We start from the raw sequence: 20,960 nt of genomic DNA on the forward strand, positions 1-20,960 counted from the left end.
CCTCCGACACTGCGGCGCTCCCTCAGCGCCGGCCCTCCGACACTGCGGCGCTCCCTCAGCGCCGGCCCCAGCAGTCTCTCGCCCGAATCCTGACCTTATCTGGGGTTTCCTTGGCCACACCGCGGGGGACCCAGCTCACACAAGGCCTGAGGCTGCTCATGACGCTCAAAGGGATGATAACAGGAGCAGTTGGTTTTCTCTCCCGGAGAAGGCCGATGCCAGCTCTCCGCAATCGCGGCCTGTCCGCCTCTCACCGTGCTCCGTTACCGGTGTCTGAACCACGAGGGACTTCCGACAGCTCACATCCGGGTGAAGCCCCGCCCTCTCCTGAACCTTCATCGCTCCTCCCCCTCGCCGCCCCTTTACAACGACCCCGCCCCTTACGGTGGTCCCGCCCAATCACATTGGCCCCGCCCCTTCTATCTGACCCCGCCCCTTGTTGGGCGTTCTCTGTGATGTCTTGTGCCAGTGTGTTGGTTCCTGGTTTAAGGATCCTGTCCAGCATCTACAAGGCGCTAGTTAGGAGTGCGATGGAATACTCCTCACTTGCCTGGATAAGTGCAGCCCCAGCAACACTCAAGAAGCTTGACACCATCCAGGACAAAGCAGCCTGCTGGATTGGTACCAAATCCACAAGCTTCCACTCCCTCCACCACTGATGCTCGGCAGCAGCAGCAATGTGTACTATCCAAAAGATGCACTGCAGAAACTTACCAAGGTTCCATCAACAACATCTTCCTAACCTGAAGCCTTTACCATTTAGAAAGATAAGCACAAGGGAATCCCACCCTTTGGAAGTTCCCTTCTATGCCACACACCATGCTAATTTGGAACTATATCAGTATTACAGCTTTGTCACTCGGTCCTGAAACTTTCTCTCTCACTTTCCCGCGATCATACCTAAACCACGTGAACTGCAGCTAAGCCAGTATTTATTTGCATCCATAACTGCCCTTGAGAAGGTGATAGTAAGCCACCAAGCCAGGAAAATGTGTGGTTTAAAAGGGAACCTACAGGTGATGGTATTCTGATTTATTTGATGCCATGTTCTTCTATGTAGTTAAGTTCATGGGTCTGGAAGGCTATGTCTAAGGAACCCTAATAGGTTGTTGCTATGCATCTTGTAAATGATGCAAACTACTGCCACTGTTGGTGAAGACAGCAAATGTTTAATGTAGTAGATGAAATGTCAATCAAGCAAGATTATTTGTCCCATCAAACTTCTTGAATGTTGTTAGAGCTGTATTCATCTATGCAAGTGGAGACTATCCTGTCACACTCCTTATGGATGGTAGAGAGGCTTTGGGGAGTCAGGAAATGAGCTAATCACTGCAGAATTCCCAGACTCTGACCTGCTCTTGCTGCCACAATATTTGTATGCCTGGTTCATTTCAGTTATTGGTTAATGGTAATACCCCAGGATATACAGGGTATCCAGGAATGGTAATGCCATTGAATGTCAAGTGGCATTGGTTGGGTTCTCTCACTGGAGATGGTCATTACCTGGCACTTTTGCAGTGAGAATTCTACTTGTCATTTCTCAACCCAAACCAGGTGTTGCTGTATTTAGAAATGGTGTTCTTCAGTACCAGAGAAATTTCAAATGATGCTGAATATTGTGCATCAGCAAAACTTCCCCACTTCTGATGGATGGAAGGTCTTGATGAACACTACCCTGAATAACCCATATCCTTCTAGCTAAGATAATTGGCCTTCAAGAACGACAACCATTTCCCTATGTGTTAGTTATGATTCCAGTCAGTGGAGATATGTCCCCCTGATTCCCATTAATTCCAGCCTTGCTGGGATTCCTTTATGGCATACTTGGTCAAATTTTGCTTTGGTTTGAAGGGTGATCACTCTCGCCTCCCCTCTGAAATTCAGCTCTTTTGTCCATGTTTGAACCAAGGCTGTAATGAGGTCAGGAGCTGAATGGCCCTGGTGGAACCCAAACTGGGCGTCACTGAGCAGGTTATTGCTGAGCAGCTGCTGCTTGATAGCACTGTTGATGATATCTTCCACCACTTTACCATCCCATCAGTCTACTCTTGATCATCAGTAATTTTCCAGGTTGGATTTTGTGTACAGGATATATCTAGGTGATTGTCGGGTAGATGCCACTGTTGTACCTGAACAATTGTTTTGTTCACTTGTCACTGGCAGACCAGCATTTATTGCCCAGCCTCATCGCCCTTGAGAAGGTGGTGGTGAGCTGCCTTATGAAACTGCTGCAGTCTGGGTGATGAAAGTTGACCCAGTTTGCCCTGGAATGTTGCAGACTATGGAGATCACGTCATTGGTTTAATTGCCAGAATGTTGTCAGGTTTTAAATACTAGCCTTTCCAGCTACAGTCTCATGCTTTCAAATAATACAATATTACAATTGTCATTTAAAAGCCCCTTCCACAAACTCAGAACGTCACAAAGTATTTTCCAGCCAATAAAGTGCTCTTGAGGTGTTGTCACTAATGTAGGAAATGTAGTAATCAAATTGCACACAGCAAGCTCCCACAGCAGAAACATGATATTGAGCTCATGAACCATTAATTGAGGAATAAATATTAGACAGACACTATGGAGAACTCCATGCTCTTCTTCTGAAGAATATCATGAGATCTTCTATGTCCTGATAATAAACAGGGCTTTTGTTTAATAGCTCAACAATGAAACGTCACTTGTGACAGTTCACTAGTCCCCAGCACTATTGCCAGCACCAGCCTCATCTCATGCTCACGTTTTGCAGTTCGTTGGATTCCTTGGGATTCAGCTTTGCAGAATTCCTGTTTACGAGGGTAATGATAGGAAACATAGGAACAGTACGTCTAGATGAGGCCAATTGGCAGTTGCAGTTTTTTGGCAACTAAAAGTACAAATACAGTGTTGCCGCTGACTGGAATCATACCTGGCCACTAAAAAAATACAATCTGACTTGCACACAAGTCAGTCAGGATTAGTCAGTTTTTTTTTGTTACAGATGGTCACCTTGGTAAATGCAATAATTTACCTGCAGTGTCATCTTCTGGATGAGTACAGTCTATAAGGGAAGAGTAGGGAAAGTGAATATTGGTCTTTTAGATGAAAAGACTGGGAAGTTGATCGTAGGGAGCACAAATGGAAGATACTAAATCAATATTTTGCTTTAATTTTCATGTTGGGAGAGATACTGAAACCATCCCAATAGTAACTCCATTCATTATATTCCAAAATTTTCTGGATTCTGGTAGATTGGGGCAAAATATTAATGTAACATCTTTTTTCAAAAAGGGAGAGAGGCAGAAAGACACTAGTTTAATATCTGTCATTTGTTGGGAATTGTTGGACTTCATCATTTAAGGGAGAAGTAATGAGGTATCGAGAAAGTTAAGGCAATCTATTCAGCATGGTTTTAAGGAGGGTAAATCATATTTCACTAATTTGCTAGAGTTCTTCAAAGATGTAACAAGAAAAGTGGGTAATGAGGGTCCTGTAGCTGTAATATATCTGGAATTCCAGAGACATTTGGTAATGTGCTGCAAAAAGCCCATCAGATTGGGTTAGATGTAATGCATTCTCTTGAATAGAGGATTGGCACACTGTAACTAGTGGGAATGGGCTGAGGGGTGGTAGATGGAGTTTAATTTGAATAAATGGGAGGTATTGCATTTTGGTAAAACAAACAAGGGCAGGACTTATACAGTTAATGATAGCACCCTAGAGAGTGTTGTCAAACAAAGAGACCTGGGGGTTCAGGTACATAGTTCTTTGAAAGTTGCGTCACAGGTAGACAGGATGGTTAAGAAGGTGTTTAGACCAGACCATCGAGTACAGGAGTTGGGAGGTCATGGTGAGGTAGTACAAGAAGTTAGCAAGGCCACTTTTAGAGTACTATAGGATGGGTATAGGAAAGATATTATTGAATTGGAGAAGCTTCAGAAAAGATTTACCAGTATTTTGCCAGGACTGGAAGGTTTGAGTTATAAGGAGAGGCTGGATGGGGTGGGACTTTTTTCACTGGAGATTGAGGGGTGACCTTATAGAGGTTTATAAAATCATGAGGGGCATAGATAGGGTGAATAGCAAAGGTCTTTTTCCTAAAGGTGGGGAAGTTAAAAACTAGGGGATGTATTTTTAAGGTGAGAGGAGGAAGCTTTAAAAGGGACCTGAGGGCAATGTTTTCACACAGGGGGTGGTTTCTTTGTAGAATGAACTGCCAGAGGAAGTGGTAGGTGCAGGTACAGTTACAACATTTAAAAGATATTTGGGCAGGTACATGAATAGGGAAGGCTTAGAGGAATATGGGCCAAATGCAGGTTTAGTTTGGGAAACTTGGTCAACATAGACAGGGTCTGTTTATGTGCTGCGTGATTCTATGACTCACTTTGGGTTTGTTCAAACTGTCAGGAAGGTCAAACTCCATGTTCCCAATTCCATGTTCCCAACATGCAAAGACTGCACAGAACCAAGAGTACTGTAGTGACTATGGACGTATACAAAGATATTTTTATGAATAAAGTACATTTTTGAAATTTAAAGAGTGTTTCAATCAAGTCCTCTCTCACTTCTAAACTCCAGTGGATCCAAGCCTAGCCTGTCCAACCTTTCCTCATAAGACATCCTGTCCATTCCAGGTATTAGTTTAGTAAACCTCCTTTAAACTACTTCCACTGCAATCACATCCCTCTAAATAGGAGACCAATACTGTACATAGTGCTCCAAATGTGGTCACACTGATGTGCTGGAGAATTGGAAGTATGAGCTCCCACTTGTGTTTTCAATCCCCCTGACAATAAACTATACCATGCAATTAGCTTCCCTAAACACTTTCTGTACCTGCAGACTGTGGTAAATGTGTATATTATCAATTAGGAATTTGGATTTTATGGAGGTCAAATCGACGTGTGATTTATAGTTCTGTGCAAATGAACGTTCCTTTTTAACTAACTGTTCCAAACCTGACCTAAAGACAACTTTAATCTCACATCTTTTTGGAAATGAAATTCTTAGCAGGATATCTGGGATGTTAAATGATAAAGGTTCAACTTCACCATGACACACAGAAAAAAAGACTAGATCATTTTAGAATCAGGTTTTAGGTCAGGCGGAGATTATTCTTCTATCAGAAACAGGCTAGTAAATGTAACATCCCTGTTTAAGAAGAGAGGGAGGCACACAGATGGAAAATTGAAATCAGGCTAACTGCCTACATTGTTCGTAAGATTTTCGAATTCATTATTAAGGATGAGATTGCAGAGTACTTGCAAGTACATAGTAAAATAGGGCTGAGTCAGCACTGGTTCGTCAAGGGGAGGTCATGCCTGACAAATCTGCTGGAATTCTTTGGGGAGGTGTCAAGCAAGTTAGACAAAGGAGAGCCAGTGAACACGATCTATTTGGATTTCCAGAAGGCCTTTGACAAGGTGTTGTACAGGAGGCTGCTAAATACAATAAGAGCCCATGGTGTTAGGGATAGGGTACTTGATAGAAGATTGGCTGATGTGCAGAAGGGAGGGAGTAGGGATAAAAGGGTCTTTTTCAGGATGGCAGCTGGTGACTAGGGGAGTTCCACAGTCGTCAGTGTTGGGACAACTATTCAAGTTACAAGAACATAAGAAATAGGTGCAGGAAAAGGCCATTTGGCCCCTCAAGCCTGGTCCGCTATTCAACAAGGTCACGGCTGATCATTTCATGGACTCAGCTCCACTTACCTGCCCGCTAACCTTAGTTCCTTTACTGTTCAAAAATCTATTTTTGTTTTAAAACCATATATTAACGATCTGGACAAAGGAACTGAGGATATTGTTGCTATGTTTATGGATGATACAAGGGTAGTTGGAGGGACAGGTAGACTAGAGGAAGCAGGGAGGCTGCAGAAGGACTTCGACAGGTTAGGAGAGCAGATGAAATACAATGTGGGAAAGTGTAAGGTTATGCACTTTGTAATAAGACTGGGTGTACTAAAACCAACTGTGAGAAATTAAATGGGGGATGACTGTGTTAATAGGAAAGTGTAAGGGATCCTCAGAAAATAATTTAGCAGGAATGGGCATTAAAACTATAGAGGATAGTAGAGGTGAAGGCTGTTCCTTTGGAACCCCAGGAAGGGAGAAATGATTCAGGACAATCAAAAGAATTCCTGTGGGATTATTGATAAAGAGAATTAGATCATTGGAGTCTGAATATTTTATTTCAAATGGAGCAGACTCACTCTCTAATTTCACACATGTAGTGGCTCTGCCCTGGGCTGCAGTTTCTGCATTTCCAAAAATAATGTCTCGAGTCCAGTCAAAACAGAAGGTGCTCTTCAGTCTGAGATTGAACAAATGAAACAAACCAAGCGAACGGCTGAATCCACAACTCAGCTCCTGGGAGCTATGAATCGGGAACTTATTCTTTTCATGTGATGTGGGTATCACTAGCAAGAATGGTACTTGTTGCCCATCCCTAATTGCCCTTGAACTGAGTGGCAATGCTAGGGCATGTCAGAGGGCAGTTAAGAGTCATCTTGTGGGTTTGGAGTCACATGTAGACCAAACCAGGTAAGGACCCAAAGCAAATTAGTGAATCAGTCAGGTTTTTACAACAATTGATGATAGTTTTATGCTCACCATCAGAGACTAACATTCAAATCCAGATTTATTAAGTGTTTTTTTTATTAATTGATTGAATCCACATTCCACTCGGTGTCGTGGTGGGATTTGAACCGGTGACTGTAGAACATTAGCCTGGGCCCCTGATTACTGCTCCTTACCATCGTGCCACTGTCTCCCTCAACTACTGCTGAGCTGGGCTAGGCTGGTGCATGGTTCTGGGTCCAGAGGAAACACTTCACTTTCTGAATATTCATCCTTCACTTATAAACCACCTCATGCACAGAACGTGCAAAACTGTCAAACACTTCCTGACTTGTCCTGACCGCCATCCCTCTCTCTAGGCAATGGCTTCACGGTGAATATGAAACAGGTTAAGAGACAGACACTGCGGTGTCCGGGACACGCTCTAACCCCTTGTTGATGCACCAAACTCTTGTTAAGTGATAGCTCCTGCAGGAGCTGAGTAAATGTGCTTTTGCTGGCTGTGAATCTAAAAGGATATCGATGGGGGATCTTGGAGAGACACTTGGAATATGTTTGTACAGAGTAAAAGGTAGAGCACAGAGGGCTGCAATGGAACCCATCCCGATTCTGTCATTCGCTCCTACACCTCTTAGCGAGATGCAGTTACTTTTCATCAGACTCGAAGCTTAACCAATAATGTCTGAAACCAAACAAGTCAATGATATGCCTGGGTCACACGATGGATCCCTTTGAGGTTGACAGATGTATTGACTGGATTCTCGCTGCCAGTGTAGTCTCTAAATCATGTAGTACATCATGTCCCTGTGACTCCTCCACAGAGGAGTACAGTAATTGTTTGAAAGCTTCGTTCTCCATTAGACAGACCATATTCTTCAGGAAGTATCCTTCACAGAACGCAGAAAGGTGAACAGCTCCAACAAACTGCAGAAAGGCAAACAAAATACAGTGAGCCGGACAACGGTAACTAACTTTGCAAACTGCCAACCCACCCCCAAGCCTGATTGTGTTGGCCTTCTCCCAAATCCATCCTATCACACTATTACGTTCTCAACCTGTCTGCAGCCTTTGACACAGTTGACCACATCGCCTTCTCCATCTAAGTCGGTGAAACTGCACTCTTTTCCACCACTTCACAATGCAGAGAATCCCCTGCAATGGCTTCTCCTCCTGCTCCCCACACTTCTACCTCTTGAGGCACTATCCCTGCAGCATCCTCTGAAGGCACAGCTTCAGGTTTCACATGTAGGCCTTCGACACCCAGCTGTATCTCACTACTCTCAATAGAGAAGGGGGTGAGGGACAGGTAGATGGAAAGGGGCGGAAAAGAACATAGAAATTAGATTGGGAGTGGGCCAGTTAGCGCCTATAGTTTGTTTCACCATTCCATAAGATCAGGCCAGATCGGATTTCATCCTTAACTCCACATTCTTGCCCACCCCCATGACCAGATTTAAACCTTCATCCCCACAGAATTAGCCAAAGCCTGACTTTACCCTGACATTGTACCACCTCCCGAAGGCAGAGGTGGAGCAAGAGACAAAGGAGAGTGCAAGAAAGCAAAAATGAGAGTGAGAACACAAGAGAGAAAGAATGAGAGCACATGGGAGAGAACATGAGAGAGAACATGAGAGAAAGACAGTGAGAGCAAGATAAAGAGGGCAGAGAGCGAGAAAACATGACAAAGATAACAAGCTAGAGAGAGCAAGTGATGATGAGGCAAGAGCTAGGGAAACAAATAGAGCACAAGTCGGAAACAGAGTGTATGAGAGAGTGCAAAGAAAGCAGTGTGTTAGACTGAATGAGAGAACAAGAGCAAGAGTGAGAGAGTGTCAGAGACTGAGAGACAGAGTGAAAGAAAAAACAAATCGAGAGCACGAGAGGGGGCAAGAGATTGACAGCGTGAGAAAGAGAGCAAGAGACAGAGAGCACAAGAGCATGACTGAGAGTGATAGCAATAGCAAAGGAGCAAGAGACAGCGAGGAAGAGAAACAGCACAAGATTGGGATGGAGAGAGAGTGAGTGAGAGAGCAGTCAAGCGAGCGAGCAAATGAGAGAACAACTGCACAGGAACGAGTGAGCAAGAGCACGAACGAGAGAGAGAGAGAGAGAGAGAGAAAGGAGTTTGGGGAATTGCGCTCACCTTGGCGTGATTATACATTTCCACACAGTTGTCAACAATGATGATTTTCGTACATAGGAGCTCACAGTGTCGCTGTAAAACCTCAAGCTGGAAAAACTTTGCTGCTGACAATAACTGGAACAGAAACATGACCTTGATGTCAGTGTCAGCCTGAATAAAGTTCAATTATTAGAGGTACATTCTCAGTAGCAGTATTTAAGAATACTCACGACGCAATTGGTCATTAGTTGGATATTAAGGAAATATTCTCAGACTAGAAATTAAACTGCTCCAGAGGGGAGTAAAACTATAAAGTAGTAAAGAAATAAAAGTTTGATTGTGCTTGACACTGAGCAACAGGTCACAGTTGGAGACACAGACACAGACACAGACACAGACACAGACACAGACACACGCGTATGTGCTGATATTGGCAGTGTCAGAAGGTGAGTTACCACTGCAGGAATCCTAGCCTCTGACCTGCTCTTGTAGCCACTGTTTGGCTAGACCAGTCAGTCTCTAGTCAATTCAGCAATTGCAGGGCTGTTGAATGACAAGGGACAACGGTTAGATTCTCTCCCATTGGTGATGGCCATTGCCTCACATTTTTGTGTGGCACGAATCTTACTTGCCACAAATCAGTCGAAGCCTGGATATTGTCAAGATCTTGGTGCATATGGACGTGGAGTGAAGTGAGTGGGCACAAATGTGGCAGATGGAGCACCATGTGGTAAAATCAGATTGTCCACTTTGACAGGAAAAATAAATGGAGAGACTGCTGCACGCTGTGATACAGAAGGATCTGAGTGTTGTGGTGTATTTAATCACACACAGAGTTAACATGCAGGTACAAGAAACAAAAAAATCAGGAAGGCAAACAGAATGGCTTTATTATGGAATTGGGGTGGTGGTGGGGTTGGGGGTAGGGAGAAGAGGGAGGAGGAGACTATAACAGTAGGAAAGTCTTGTTACAACTATACAGGCTATTGGTGGGACCACATCTGGAGAACTGGCGTACATTTCTTGGTCTCCATATTTTGCTGGGAGCAGCTTGGGCCCATTGGCTTTTACAACTATGAGAGCTGAATTTATTGAAGCATAAAATTCTGAGAGGTAAGTAGTCATCTCCAAAGTCCCAGAGGGACATCGGGCTGCTCTCTCATTCGGGAGAGAGATGACCGGTGGAGATTCAACCTGAGGGTCACCACAAGCCCAGGTGAGATGGCAAGACCTTCATCAGCCAAGACAGGAATTGAGCCCGTGTTGTTGGGGGTCACTCTGCATCACAAACCAGCCAATCAAACTAAACGAAGGGAATGGCAGGGTTGATGATGGGAGGATGCTTCTCCTTTTTTTAATGGGTGGGGTGGGGTGGGGGGAGTCTAGAAAGAAAAGGCAAAAAAGTTACAAATAAGGAGTCTCCCATTTAAGACGATAAATGAAGGCCATTTGCTTATGCAATCTTCCTCCCCAGAGAGCAGTGGAGGTGGGATCCACTGAATATAGTCAGCGCTGAGTGAGATAGATTTTTGAAAGACAAATAAGCTCAAGGCAATGGGGTCAGGCAGTAAAGTGAATGTGAGACCACAGCCAGATCTGCCATGATCATACTGAATGGTCAGCAGGCTCAAAGGGCCAAATGGCCTTCTTGTTCCCAGTTCACGCTCCTCTCTTTTCAAGAATAGAGAACGAATTTGTGCGGAAAGGTCACATGAAAACAGCATCCAAGAGACTCCTGTGGATTTCTCGGAATGGGGGACCCCAACCCCATTACAGCCCTGTCCTACCTGTAATGATATTTCAAACTTCCTGTTGTTATTTTCAAAGAGAATTCAGGATTGCCTGGGCTTCACCTGGGCCCAGCAAAGAAAACCAGATTTAATCAGTGCAAAATTCAACCCACCTCTAATATATCACTGTTTCTAATCTGCAGTGTCTCCGTACCACCGTAGTAAAGATACTGCATCACCATCTGCAGGAAAAAAATAATTTTTAAATATCAAACAGCAGGAATGAAACGATAAATGCTGCCCAAACCAGATGCTGAAGTATGAAATTACACACAAATCCTTTTCTTGAAAGTTGGTTCACCGACAAAATGCAGCATTTCATACAACTGGCTCCTACCCACTAAACACCATGGCCCAGCAGTCCCCCTTTCAACGTTATACATTTAGGCTCAAGAATCGTACCAGACTGAAAACAGTAACTCTGCTTCTCTCTCCACAGATGCTGCCAGACCTGCTGAGTTTCTCCAGCTGCCTCTGTTTCAGATTTCCAGCATCTGCAGTATTTTATCTGAATTTGATAGATGATGGATAGCGAAGGGATCAGATAGGAATTTGGAGTCGACCAATAACTTCACCTGGTGAAGGAGCAGCACTCTGAAAGCTTACAATTTCGAATAAACCTGTTGGACTATAACCTGGTGTGTGACTTCTGACTTTATTAGAAGGTGGGGCAGGCTTGAAAGGCTTCGTGCTTCTCTGTTCCAATGTTAGGTGAGCAGTTATTACAACACAGAAGGAGGCCATTCAACTCATTGAGTCCATACTGGCTCTCTGTGCAGCGATCCAGGTAGCTCTCCGTTACCCCGTTCCATCCTTCAGCTTACTACCTGCCTGCTTTAGCATTTTGCACAAAGCTGTTTATTCTTGTTCTGGTTACCTTAAATATATTGTACTTTATGTGGCCAATTTCGATGAAAATACTGGATGCATTGTCCGAGGACATCCTGCTCGAAAGTAGGTTCTTAAACCTAAAGACACACAGATAAGACTGGGTTAGTTTGATGGACAGCGGTTCACAGGAAGGCTAATGCAAACATGGCTCCTGGCAGGTTATCCTTAACGAAAAGCCCCACGATGGACAGGTGGGAGGAAGAGTGGTGTGCAGATAAATACTGTTTTTCTTATTTAAGAGAAGCAAAGCTGTCAAGGCTCTCTGATCAAAGGCATTGGTGCTTGGGTCTTTGCTGCCAGTGAACCCCCTGGGGACTGTTATTGAACAGAGAGACCTAGGGGTTCAGGTACATAGTTCCTTGAAAGTGATGTCACAGGTAGACTGGGTGGTGAAGGCAGTACTTTGTTGGTCAAAGCATCGAGTATAGGAGTTGGGATGTCCTGTTGAGGTTGTACAGGACATTGGTGAAGCCATCTGTGGAGTGCTGTATGCAGTTCTGGTTGCCCTGCTGTAGGAAGGCTAGTATAAACTGGAGAGGTCGCAGAAAAGATTTACAAGGATGTTGCCGGGACTGGAGGGTTTTTGTTCTAAGCAGAGGCTGGATAGGCTGGGACTTTTTTCACTGGAGCGTAGGAGGCTGAGGGGTGACCTTATAGAGGTTCATAAAATAGTGAGGGGCATGGTTAAGGTGAATAGCCAAGGTCTTTTCCCGAGGATAGGGGAATTCAAAACTAGAGGGCATAGGTTTAAGATGAGAGGGAAAGATTTAAAAGGGACCCGAGGGGCAACTTATTCACACAGAAGGTGGTGCGTGACTGGAATAAACTGCCAGAGGAAGTGGTGGATGCAGGTACAGTTACAAAGTTTAAAAGACATTTTGACAGGGTACACAAATAGGAAAGGTTTACAGGGATATGGGCAAAACACAGGCAAATGGGACAAGTTTAGTTTGGGAAACTCAGTCAGCATGGACTAGTTGGACCGAAGGGCCTGTTCCTGTGCTGTATGACTGTATGACCTGGTTGTTGAGTGACTCTCTGAACTCCCACAGGGGCACTGCTTCCATTAAGCTGCTGCCTCTGCTCCTGAGGAGTGGGGCCACTCTGCTGCAGGAGAAATCTCTCCTAGTGGTGAAGTTTCTCCTAATTGGGGCCTTGGACATGCAGATTGGCGATTCGTCACCTCGCAGCTGGCATCAGGTATGTATCGGGGACCCTTTCTAACATATATCTGCCACCACTTTCCCACCTGCCAATACCCCACCCTCCCCTTACCTGTAGTCACACCATACCCAGAATGTGGGTGAATTCTGCCCAATGCTTTCAATAACACACAATCGGTGAAATGCCACCTTTTAAAAAAAAGAAACTGGAGCTTTTTTTTAATTCACTTTTGGGACACGGGTGTCGTTGGCTGGGTCAGTATCTATTGCCCATCCTTGGTTGCCCTTGAGAAGGTGGTGATGAGCTGCCTTCTTGAACCTCTGCAGTCTACGTGCTGTAGGTTGACCCACAATCCTTTAGGGAAGGAATTCCAGTATTTTGAACCAATGATTGTGTGTGATTGAAGAGCAACCTGCAGATAGATTTTCTAAATGGGAAAATCGTTCCCAGCATGGAACATGAACCTCACCCAACTGCAGGAATCTGCTAATTTCTTACATCTTGTTGGGGCACAGTGAGCCATTTGACTATTTCCAGATATAACATGTTTTCACACAGTTCATTCCCCCAGTATTGATCCCTGAGACACTCCAATCAACGTACTGTCCCAGTATCGATTTCCGAGATGGTCCCCAGCCTGTATCCATTCACTAACTAGTTACGGCTGATTTCTTTCTTTCTGCCAATTCTGCCTTCAAGAACAATCACTCTCTTACTTATTATAAGAGCTTTTCGTTTGGAGCTACACTGAAGACTATGTGAAGGACAGGCAGATTGCAAATAATAAAAACTTTCTGAAATCCACTGGGATTCCTTTACCCATTGAGATTAAGTGAGATAATTGAACTGGGATCAAGGTCCTCCCCAGTCTCCTCAGCCTGTTTTCTGATTGGATACAACCTCCAGGATCTCCCAACATTTTGGTTATTTTGTTTACAGTTGTGCAATTGATGCATCTACCTTGCTGAGTTGTACATGTTCCTCCCATTAATAATGTTTATAACCCTTGCCCAGCTCTGATCAATTAAAGGGGTTCCAGGACATTTTTAATGTACTGGGTCCCCCTTTTCATGGCTCCCTCCTCTATCAAATCCTTCCTGAATGTCACCTTTTCCACCATGTTTTTGCTGCTCCTTGCTCAGTGTCAGATGTCTGTCCTATGTTTTTGTCGTATTGTGTGAAGCCCCTTGGTCAACTTAACCATGAACTGAGGTTTATTGGTGTCACTTGTTGCTAGTGATTGCAAACCCTGGGGGCAGGTGACCTACACAGTTTAAAAAAAAAACACTCCTCCAGCCACCCATCCACAGCATGCAACATTTTAACGTGAGTGGTTTACCTGGGCGAGGCAGTGAACAGCAACACTCTGTGTGCGTAAAACGGTTTCCCCTCCACGAGAAACGTAACGTCAGACATCTCCTTGTTATTCAGAAAGTGAGGATCTGGACAGAAGCAAAAAATGCAATATTAAATCATAACACAAAGCGCAGGGGATTACCTTACAACATAGAATGCAGGGTTCCATTACAACTCAAACACAGGATTGTATTACAACATAAAATGCAAGGTTAAATTATAGCAGAATTGTAGGGTCATACATTCACTCCTTGAAATCCTGTGGATCCATTTACTCAAGAACTTAGCCCCAGACCCCATTTAACTTTATCCTAATGATTCATCTAATCTGATCACATGGTATGGAGGAGCGTTACATCACAGCAGGATCCACGTTTTGCATTATCCACAGAAAGTCTTTGCCCCTTTTCCCATGTGGAGGAGGAGGAGGATTTGGTGCATTACAACTAAAAACGCAGGGCAGTATTACAGCACAAAGCGCAGGGTTATCTCACAAACTGAAACACAGGGTGCATTACAGTGCAAAACGCAGAGTCAAACTGCAACACAAATAGCAAACTCAGAACTTACCTAGCCGGGAAATCTGCTTCCGTTTGATTTCTGTAAACTTGGGAATTGGGTAAGGGCCATAACACTGGACAAAAATCCCTGCCAACTGTTGACTGATTGCTTCATTCTGAAATTAGAGCGTAATCAGAAGAGACAGAATAAAGCAGCGTGACCACGAGGATTGCAAGCTGCATTTATCACATCCTGAGCACCAACAACACTTTAATACTCAATCTCCAAGTCAGCTTCCTTCTACCTCCATAACGACGCTGGCTCCAGTCCTGCCTCAGCTCATCTGCTGCTTATCCCCCCAAAATGGCTGCTCCAATGGTCCACTGACCAGCCTCCCAACTTTCATCTTTGCTGAACTTCATCCAAATGTCTGTAGCCCATTCCCATATGCAGACCAATTCCCATTCTCTCCTGTGTTTGCACCCACGAGCAGTGGAAGATGGCGGCTTAGAGTTAATGTCACTGGACTAGTAATCCAGATGCCCACAGCAATCATCTGCGGATACAGGTTTAAATCCTGCCAATTCAGTTAATAAAAACCTGTAACTAATGGCATTTAGGGAAGGAAGTCTTGTCTTGCAAATGTGTAGTCAAACTTGTCTCACAAATTTGATTGAGATTTTTGGAAACATGACCAAAATGATAGATGATGGCAGAATAGTAGACATAGTCTACATGGACTTTTGTAAAGCCTTTGACTGGGGATTGCAGGCTAGACAGGTTAATAAAGTTAGATCACATGGGATTCAGGGAATTTGGATACGAAATTAGCTTGACAGTAGGAGATAGAGGATGGTGGTGCAGGGTTGTTTGTTGGACTGAAGGCCTGTGACCAGCAGTACTCCGCAGACATCGGTGCTGGGTCCGCTGTTGTTTGTCATTTATATAAACGACTTGGATGAGAATTTAGGAGGCATGGTCAGTAAGTTTGTGGATGACACCAAAATTGGCGGTGTAATGGAAAGTGAAGGTTATCTAAGAGTACAATCAATTGGGTCAATGGACTGAGGAGTGGCAGATGGAGTTTAGTTTGGATAAATGGGAGGTATTGCATTTTGGTAAGATGAACAAGGCAAGACTTATACATTAAATGATAGGGCCCTGGATAGAGTTGTTGAACGGAGAGACCTAGGGATTCAGGGACATTGTTATTTGAAAATTGCATCCCAGGCAGACAGGATGGTTAAGGCGCCGTTTAACACACTTGCCTTCATTGCGCAGACCATTGATTATAGGAGTTGGGACATCATGTTGAGGTTGTACAGGATGCTGGTGAGACCACTTTTGGAATATCGTGTACAATCTGGTCACCCTGCTATAGGAAAGATATTATTAAATTGGAAAAGGTTCTGAAGAGATTTACCAGGATGTTGCCAGGAATGGAGGGTTTGATTTATAAGGATAGGCTGGGACGTTTTCCACTGGTGCTTAGGAGGTTGAGGGGTCTTTTTCCAAGGATGGGGGAGTCCAAAATAAGGGAGTATAGGTTTAGGATGAGATGGGAAAGATTTAAAAGGAACATGAGCAGCAACACTTTCACATTGAGATTGGTTTGTATGTGGAATGACCTGTCAGAGGAAGTGGTGGGTGCAGGTACAGTTACAACATTTGAAAGACATTTGGACAGGTGCATGAACAGGAAAGGTTTAGAGGAATATGGGCCAAATGCAGGCAAGTGGGACTTGTTTAGTTTGGGAAACTTGGTCAGCATGGACGAGTTGGACTGAAGGGTGTGTTTCCCTGCTGTATGACTATGTGCCATCCTGGTATACAGGTACAGCAGATAATAAGGAAGGCAAATGGAATTTTGCTATTTATTGCTAAAAGAATAGAGTATAAAAGTAGGGAAGTATTGTCGCAATGTACAAGGCATTAGCGAGACTGCACCTGGAATATTGTGTACAGTTTTGGTGGGATTTCCTGTTACTGAGGGATGGGAGAGACCACTCTCACTTTGTAAAGATTCCACTCCCCAACCCCAGAGGTGGGGGAGGAGGGAGGGTCTCTTCATGTTAAAGTGGGCAAAATGGCAACCAACTTCCCTACGGGGAGACAACAAGCAACACACTCCCCACCCAACATTCAGTCTGTCCTCTCTCCCTCTCCCTCTCCCTCTCTCTTTCTACGTCTGTTTCCTCCTCTCTCTGTCTGGCTGTCCCTCCCCCTGTCTCTCTCTGCCGATGCTGTCAGACCTGTTGAGTATTTGCAGCACTTCCTGTTTTTGTTTGTTGAACTAATTGGATAGTTTTGCAAAGAGCTGACTCAGGACGGATGGGCCAAATGGTGTTCTCGTTTCCCACAAACTAAGGCGAGCTCTCATTGTGTATCTTTTTACTGACTGGCTTGCAGTGACTGTATAATTTGGAAATCAGGTGAAAGGAATTAGTTTATTCTTTAATGTGGTCCTGGTAAGGTTTATACCTGACTGCAGATTAGAATTCTGAACGATTCTCATGCGGGATGTGGGTGTCGTGGCTGGAGCAGCACTTGCTGCACACCCCTAATTGCCCCCTCAACTGAAGGCCATTTCAGGGAACAGTTAAGAGTCAACATCAAGAGTCTGGAGTCACACGTAGGCCAGACCAGGTAAGGAGAGCAGTTGTCTTCCCTAAAGAGTTTAGGTTACTAGGACGGCACGGTGGCTCGGTGGTTAGCACTGCTGCCTCACAGCACGAGGGACTCGGGTTTGAATCTGCCCTCGGGTGACTGTCTGTGTGGAGTTTGCACATTCTCCCCGTGTCTCCGTGGGTTTCCTCCAGGTGCTCTGGTTTCCTCCCACAGTCCAAAGATGTGCACATTAGGTGAATTGGCCATATTAAATTCAACTTTTCTCCACACACCATGTTTGACTCTGGAGGTGCTGCAACACAATTTTTGATATTTATGATGTATATTCTGTGTCAGTCACATACATGGGTAATGCAGGCCTACAGGGATAAGGTCAGGGGATAGGTCCGAGTGGGATGCTCTGAGGGTTGGTGTAGACTTGTTGGGCCAATGGCCTGTTTCCACACTGTAGGGATTCTAAGGCAATAGTGAATCAGGTGGGCCTCTATGACAACTGGTTACAAAGTTGTCATTAATTTAGCCGTTAGGATTAAAATTCCAGTTTTGGTTGACTTTAAGACCACCAACTGCTATGGTGAGGTTTGAACCCATGCCACCTATACATTAGTCTGCATTACAAGCCCTTTGACATTACCACCCATACAATGACCCCCATCATTGGACTTTGTACAGACGGTAAGGTGTTACCTTGCTGGCTCTCAGGATCTGAAACAGGAGTGGTAGACCCTGCAGGAGGAGCTGATCACTGTACTCTTCCTCCTTGATAGTGTTGAACTCCTTCAGGATACACTGGATGACCAGTCTGCGGTGTTGCAGGAATGCCGTGTTCAGGGATAACAACCACGAGTGCAGGTTCCATGGCACACCTGGGAGACAAAGGCAGTATTCCAGGTACACATTACAGCACTACATAACAGGCAACACCACCTTTCATCAAACTGCAGGGTCATCGCCCACTGTTTTAACATGATGAATAAGATAATATGTTCATAATTTTGAATTATGAACAATTTTGACAGGTAAAAGGAGGTTATTCTGTTTCCACTTCTCGCTATGTCGGTATCTAGGGGGTCACAACTTCGAGATTGTCAGCAAGAGAGCTAGAAATGAGACAAGGAGAAACTTCTTTACTCAAAGTTGTTAGGATTTGGAATAGGCTGCCTGGGAGAGCAGTGGAGGCAGATTTGATACGAGGTTTCAAAAGAGGGATGGATATATATTTGAAAGTGATTAATCTAGAGGGCCACGGAGGTAGGGCTGGAGAGTGGGACTACCTAGAGATAGCTCTTTCAGGAGCTGTCACAGACATGATGGGTCAAATAGTCTCCTTCTGTACTGTAAAATTTTATGACCTGTCACCACATTCACACACTCAATTAAATCCTTCATTTCAAAAAAAAATATCTCTTTACACTAAGGGCAAGCTTCTTCCAATTCATTCATGGAATGTGGGCATCGCTGGCTGGGTCACCATTTGTTGCCCAACTTCAATTGCTCCTGGAGAAGGTGGTCGTGCCACACAGCCATTGAACATCTGGCAAGGGGTCACCTGGCTCAGAGAAAGACCACGCACCCCTCAATGCCCTTAAACCCTACCTTCCCAATCAAACCTGGGGGTGAGATGTCACCTTAAACAGCCACTGACCAATCTTGTAGCCCCAGCAGTGCCACTCTACAGCCAGCCCTGGGGGGCTTGCGAAGACTGGACCTCAGTTAAGTCCAAGGAAACGGCGGGGCCTGGCTGTCAGGAGTGAGGGGCCCAGTTTGAGATGCCTGAGTTGGTGGGGTGGAGGAGAAGAGGAGGAATTGAGGGAGACGGTCTGATCCAGATGGAATACGTCTGACAGGCACTTTCATGCCTGACGCCACCACTTTGTATGGGAATGTCAGGGCCTGTTATTTGATGTCCTTAGGGCCTCAATAGGCCCAAGGATGGGCATGCTACTTGATCCCGTGAACTGGGAGACAGGTCGGGACTCATGGCAGAAACAGCAGAATGAAGATGGACTCTCTTTCAGTTATACCTTTTATTCTTAAAAATATTCAAAATGGTGCCGGATAGTGGGGACAGTTGAAGCTTTTTACTGTAAAATACAAGTGACAATAAATCATTTGTTTCAAGGTCAGGAGCTGGCAGGAAGGTGATAAGGCAGGCTACAAATACAAACCCATTCCAGCTCCGACATACAACAGAAGGGCCCTACGCAGTTCCCAGTCCCTCAGTGTAAGAGGGCTGAAAGGCCTCAGGTTATAACCTTTCCTCATTGAGCCTCTGCAGCGGCTGCGCCAAGTTTTAGTGTGTCCCACAGTCCTGGCACTCAGAGTATGCCAGTCACAGAATCCCTACAGTGTGGAAGCAGGCCATTCGGCCCACTGAGTCCACACTCTCCCTCCGAAGAGCATCCCACCCACATCCCTACCCCATCCCTGCAACCCTGCATTTCCCACGGTTACTCCACCTAGCCTGCATACCTTTGGACTGTGGGAGGAAACCGGAGCACCTGGAGGAAACCCACACAGACACAGGGAGAACGAGTCTGTGGGGAGTTTGCCGTCACCTGAGGGTGGAATTGAACCCGGGTCCCTGGTGCTATGAGGCAGCATTGCTAACCACTGAGTGGCTGTGCCCCCCCCTCCCCATCCCAAGTCTGCAGCACTTGGTCAAGGCCAATTCTTGGCACTGAAAGATCAGTGAGCTTTGAGCAGATGTATGGAGAAAAGTTCAATTTTATTGTCCTCTCTGTCATAGTCAGTTTGAAATGTTTTGCCTTCGGGCTGTATAAGACATGGAATGTACACCATAAATATCAAAAATTATGTTGAAGCACCTCAGAGTCAAACATGGTGTGTGGACAAAAGTTGAAGCATCGCTTCAGGGCATCTCAAAACATGTCCACTGTACTGCCATAGTGTCACGGCAACTAACTTGCACACAGCAAGCTCCCAGAAACCACAACATTACAAATAGGGTATCTATTTGTTAATTGATGTATAAACATTGGCCAGGACTTTGGGAGGGCTGAACTTCCTGTCCTTTGAAATAGTACCATGGGGTCTTTTATAATCACCTCAGGGGGCAGATGGAGCTTCAGATTAACAGCCTGGACTTGATCTAAGCCCCACGAGGGACAGAATGACTGGCACTGGCCAGCTGAGAGCAGAATATGATCCAGAATCCACCAGCTAACGGCCAATCATTTCTTGTTTGCATATTTGGAGAATTTAGAATCCCAAACATCTAAATTAAACTCTTTCGTTGAGCAGGAGACAATGTAAGGAATCGGTGAGAGATGTTCTGGAGGAAGGTCAGTCACAGATTGGAGCAGAACGGTATCTATAGATAGAACAAGGACTTAGAGCTTCGTAAAACCAATTTCTGTTCTGATTTCTTCAGGTTTAATGTAACAGTGCTTTTTGAAATGAAACAGAGAAAAAAAAACCCAGACTTCAAATCACAGATCCCTCAGAGTTCTGTCACTCAGAGGCTGCTGGCTGGTCTGGGACAGGGCAGATTGTACTTAAAACATCAATTGTTGTGGAGGAAAATTGTGATATTCTTCATCCTTCTGGAGTTTGGCGGAGAGGGAAGCTGAGAGAGAGCGAGAGAGAGAGACACACACGCAGACGCAGAGCGAGAGAGAGAGAGACACGCAGACACAGACAGAGAGAGAGACACGCAGACACAGACACAGATAGAGAGAGAGAGACACACACAGACACAGACAGAGAGAGAGAGACACGCAGACACAGACACAGACAGAGAGAGAGAGACACGCAGACACAGATAGAGAGAGAGAGAGACATGCAGACACAGACACAGACAGAGAGAGACACGCATTCACAGACACAGACAGAGAGAGAGAGACACAGGCAGACACAGATAGAGAGAGAGAGACACACGCAGACAGAGAGAGAGAGAGAGAGAGACACACACAGACACAGATAGAGAGAGAGAGA

The 20,960-nt window shown here is 45.0% G+C and overlaps 2 protein-coding genes across 2 annotated transcripts in view; both read right to left on the reverse strand.

The window, feature by feature from the left end:
- Positions 1–311, reverse strand: part of pwp1 (PWP1 homolog, endonuclein) — a 42,023-nt gene extending 41,712 nt beyond the window's left edge. The window contains exon 1 of the mRNA XM_048607965.1: positions 95–311. Coding sequence (XP_048463922.1) covers positions 95–160 — 66 coding nt within the window. The 5' untranslated portion in view covers positions 161–311. The remainder of the gene's footprint in view (positions 1–94) is intronic.
- Positions 312–6,141: 5,830 nt separating this feature from the next.
- Positions 6,142–20,960, reverse strand: part of btbd11b (BTB (POZ) domain containing 11b) — a 111,955-nt gene continuing 97,136 nt past the window's right edge. Inside the window, exons 9-15 of the mRNA XM_048607785.1 lie at positions 17,691–17,869; positions 14,445–14,550; positions 13,858–13,960; positions 11,341–11,431; positions 10,577–10,645; positions 8,695–8,808; positions 6,142–7,475 (exon numbers count right to left, since the gene is read on the reverse strand). Of these exons, the coding sequence (XP_048463742.1) occupies positions 7,266–7,475; positions 8,695–8,808; positions 10,577–10,645; positions 11,341–11,431; positions 13,858–13,960; positions 14,445–14,550; positions 17,691–17,869 (872 nt within the window). The 3' untranslated portion in view covers positions 6,142–7,265. The remainder of the gene's footprint in view (positions 7,476–8,694; positions 8,809–10,576; positions 10,646–11,340; positions 11,432–13,857; positions 13,961–14,444; positions 14,551–17,690; positions 17,870–20,960) is intronic.

This window comes from Rhincodon typus, chromosome 18 (assembly GCF_021869965.1).
Source record: "Rhincodon typus isolate 14 chromosome 18, sRhiTyp1.1, whole genome shotgun sequence".
NCBI lineage: Eukaryota > Metazoa > Chordata > Chondrichthyes > Orectolobiformes > Rhincodontidae > Rhincodon > Rhincodon typus.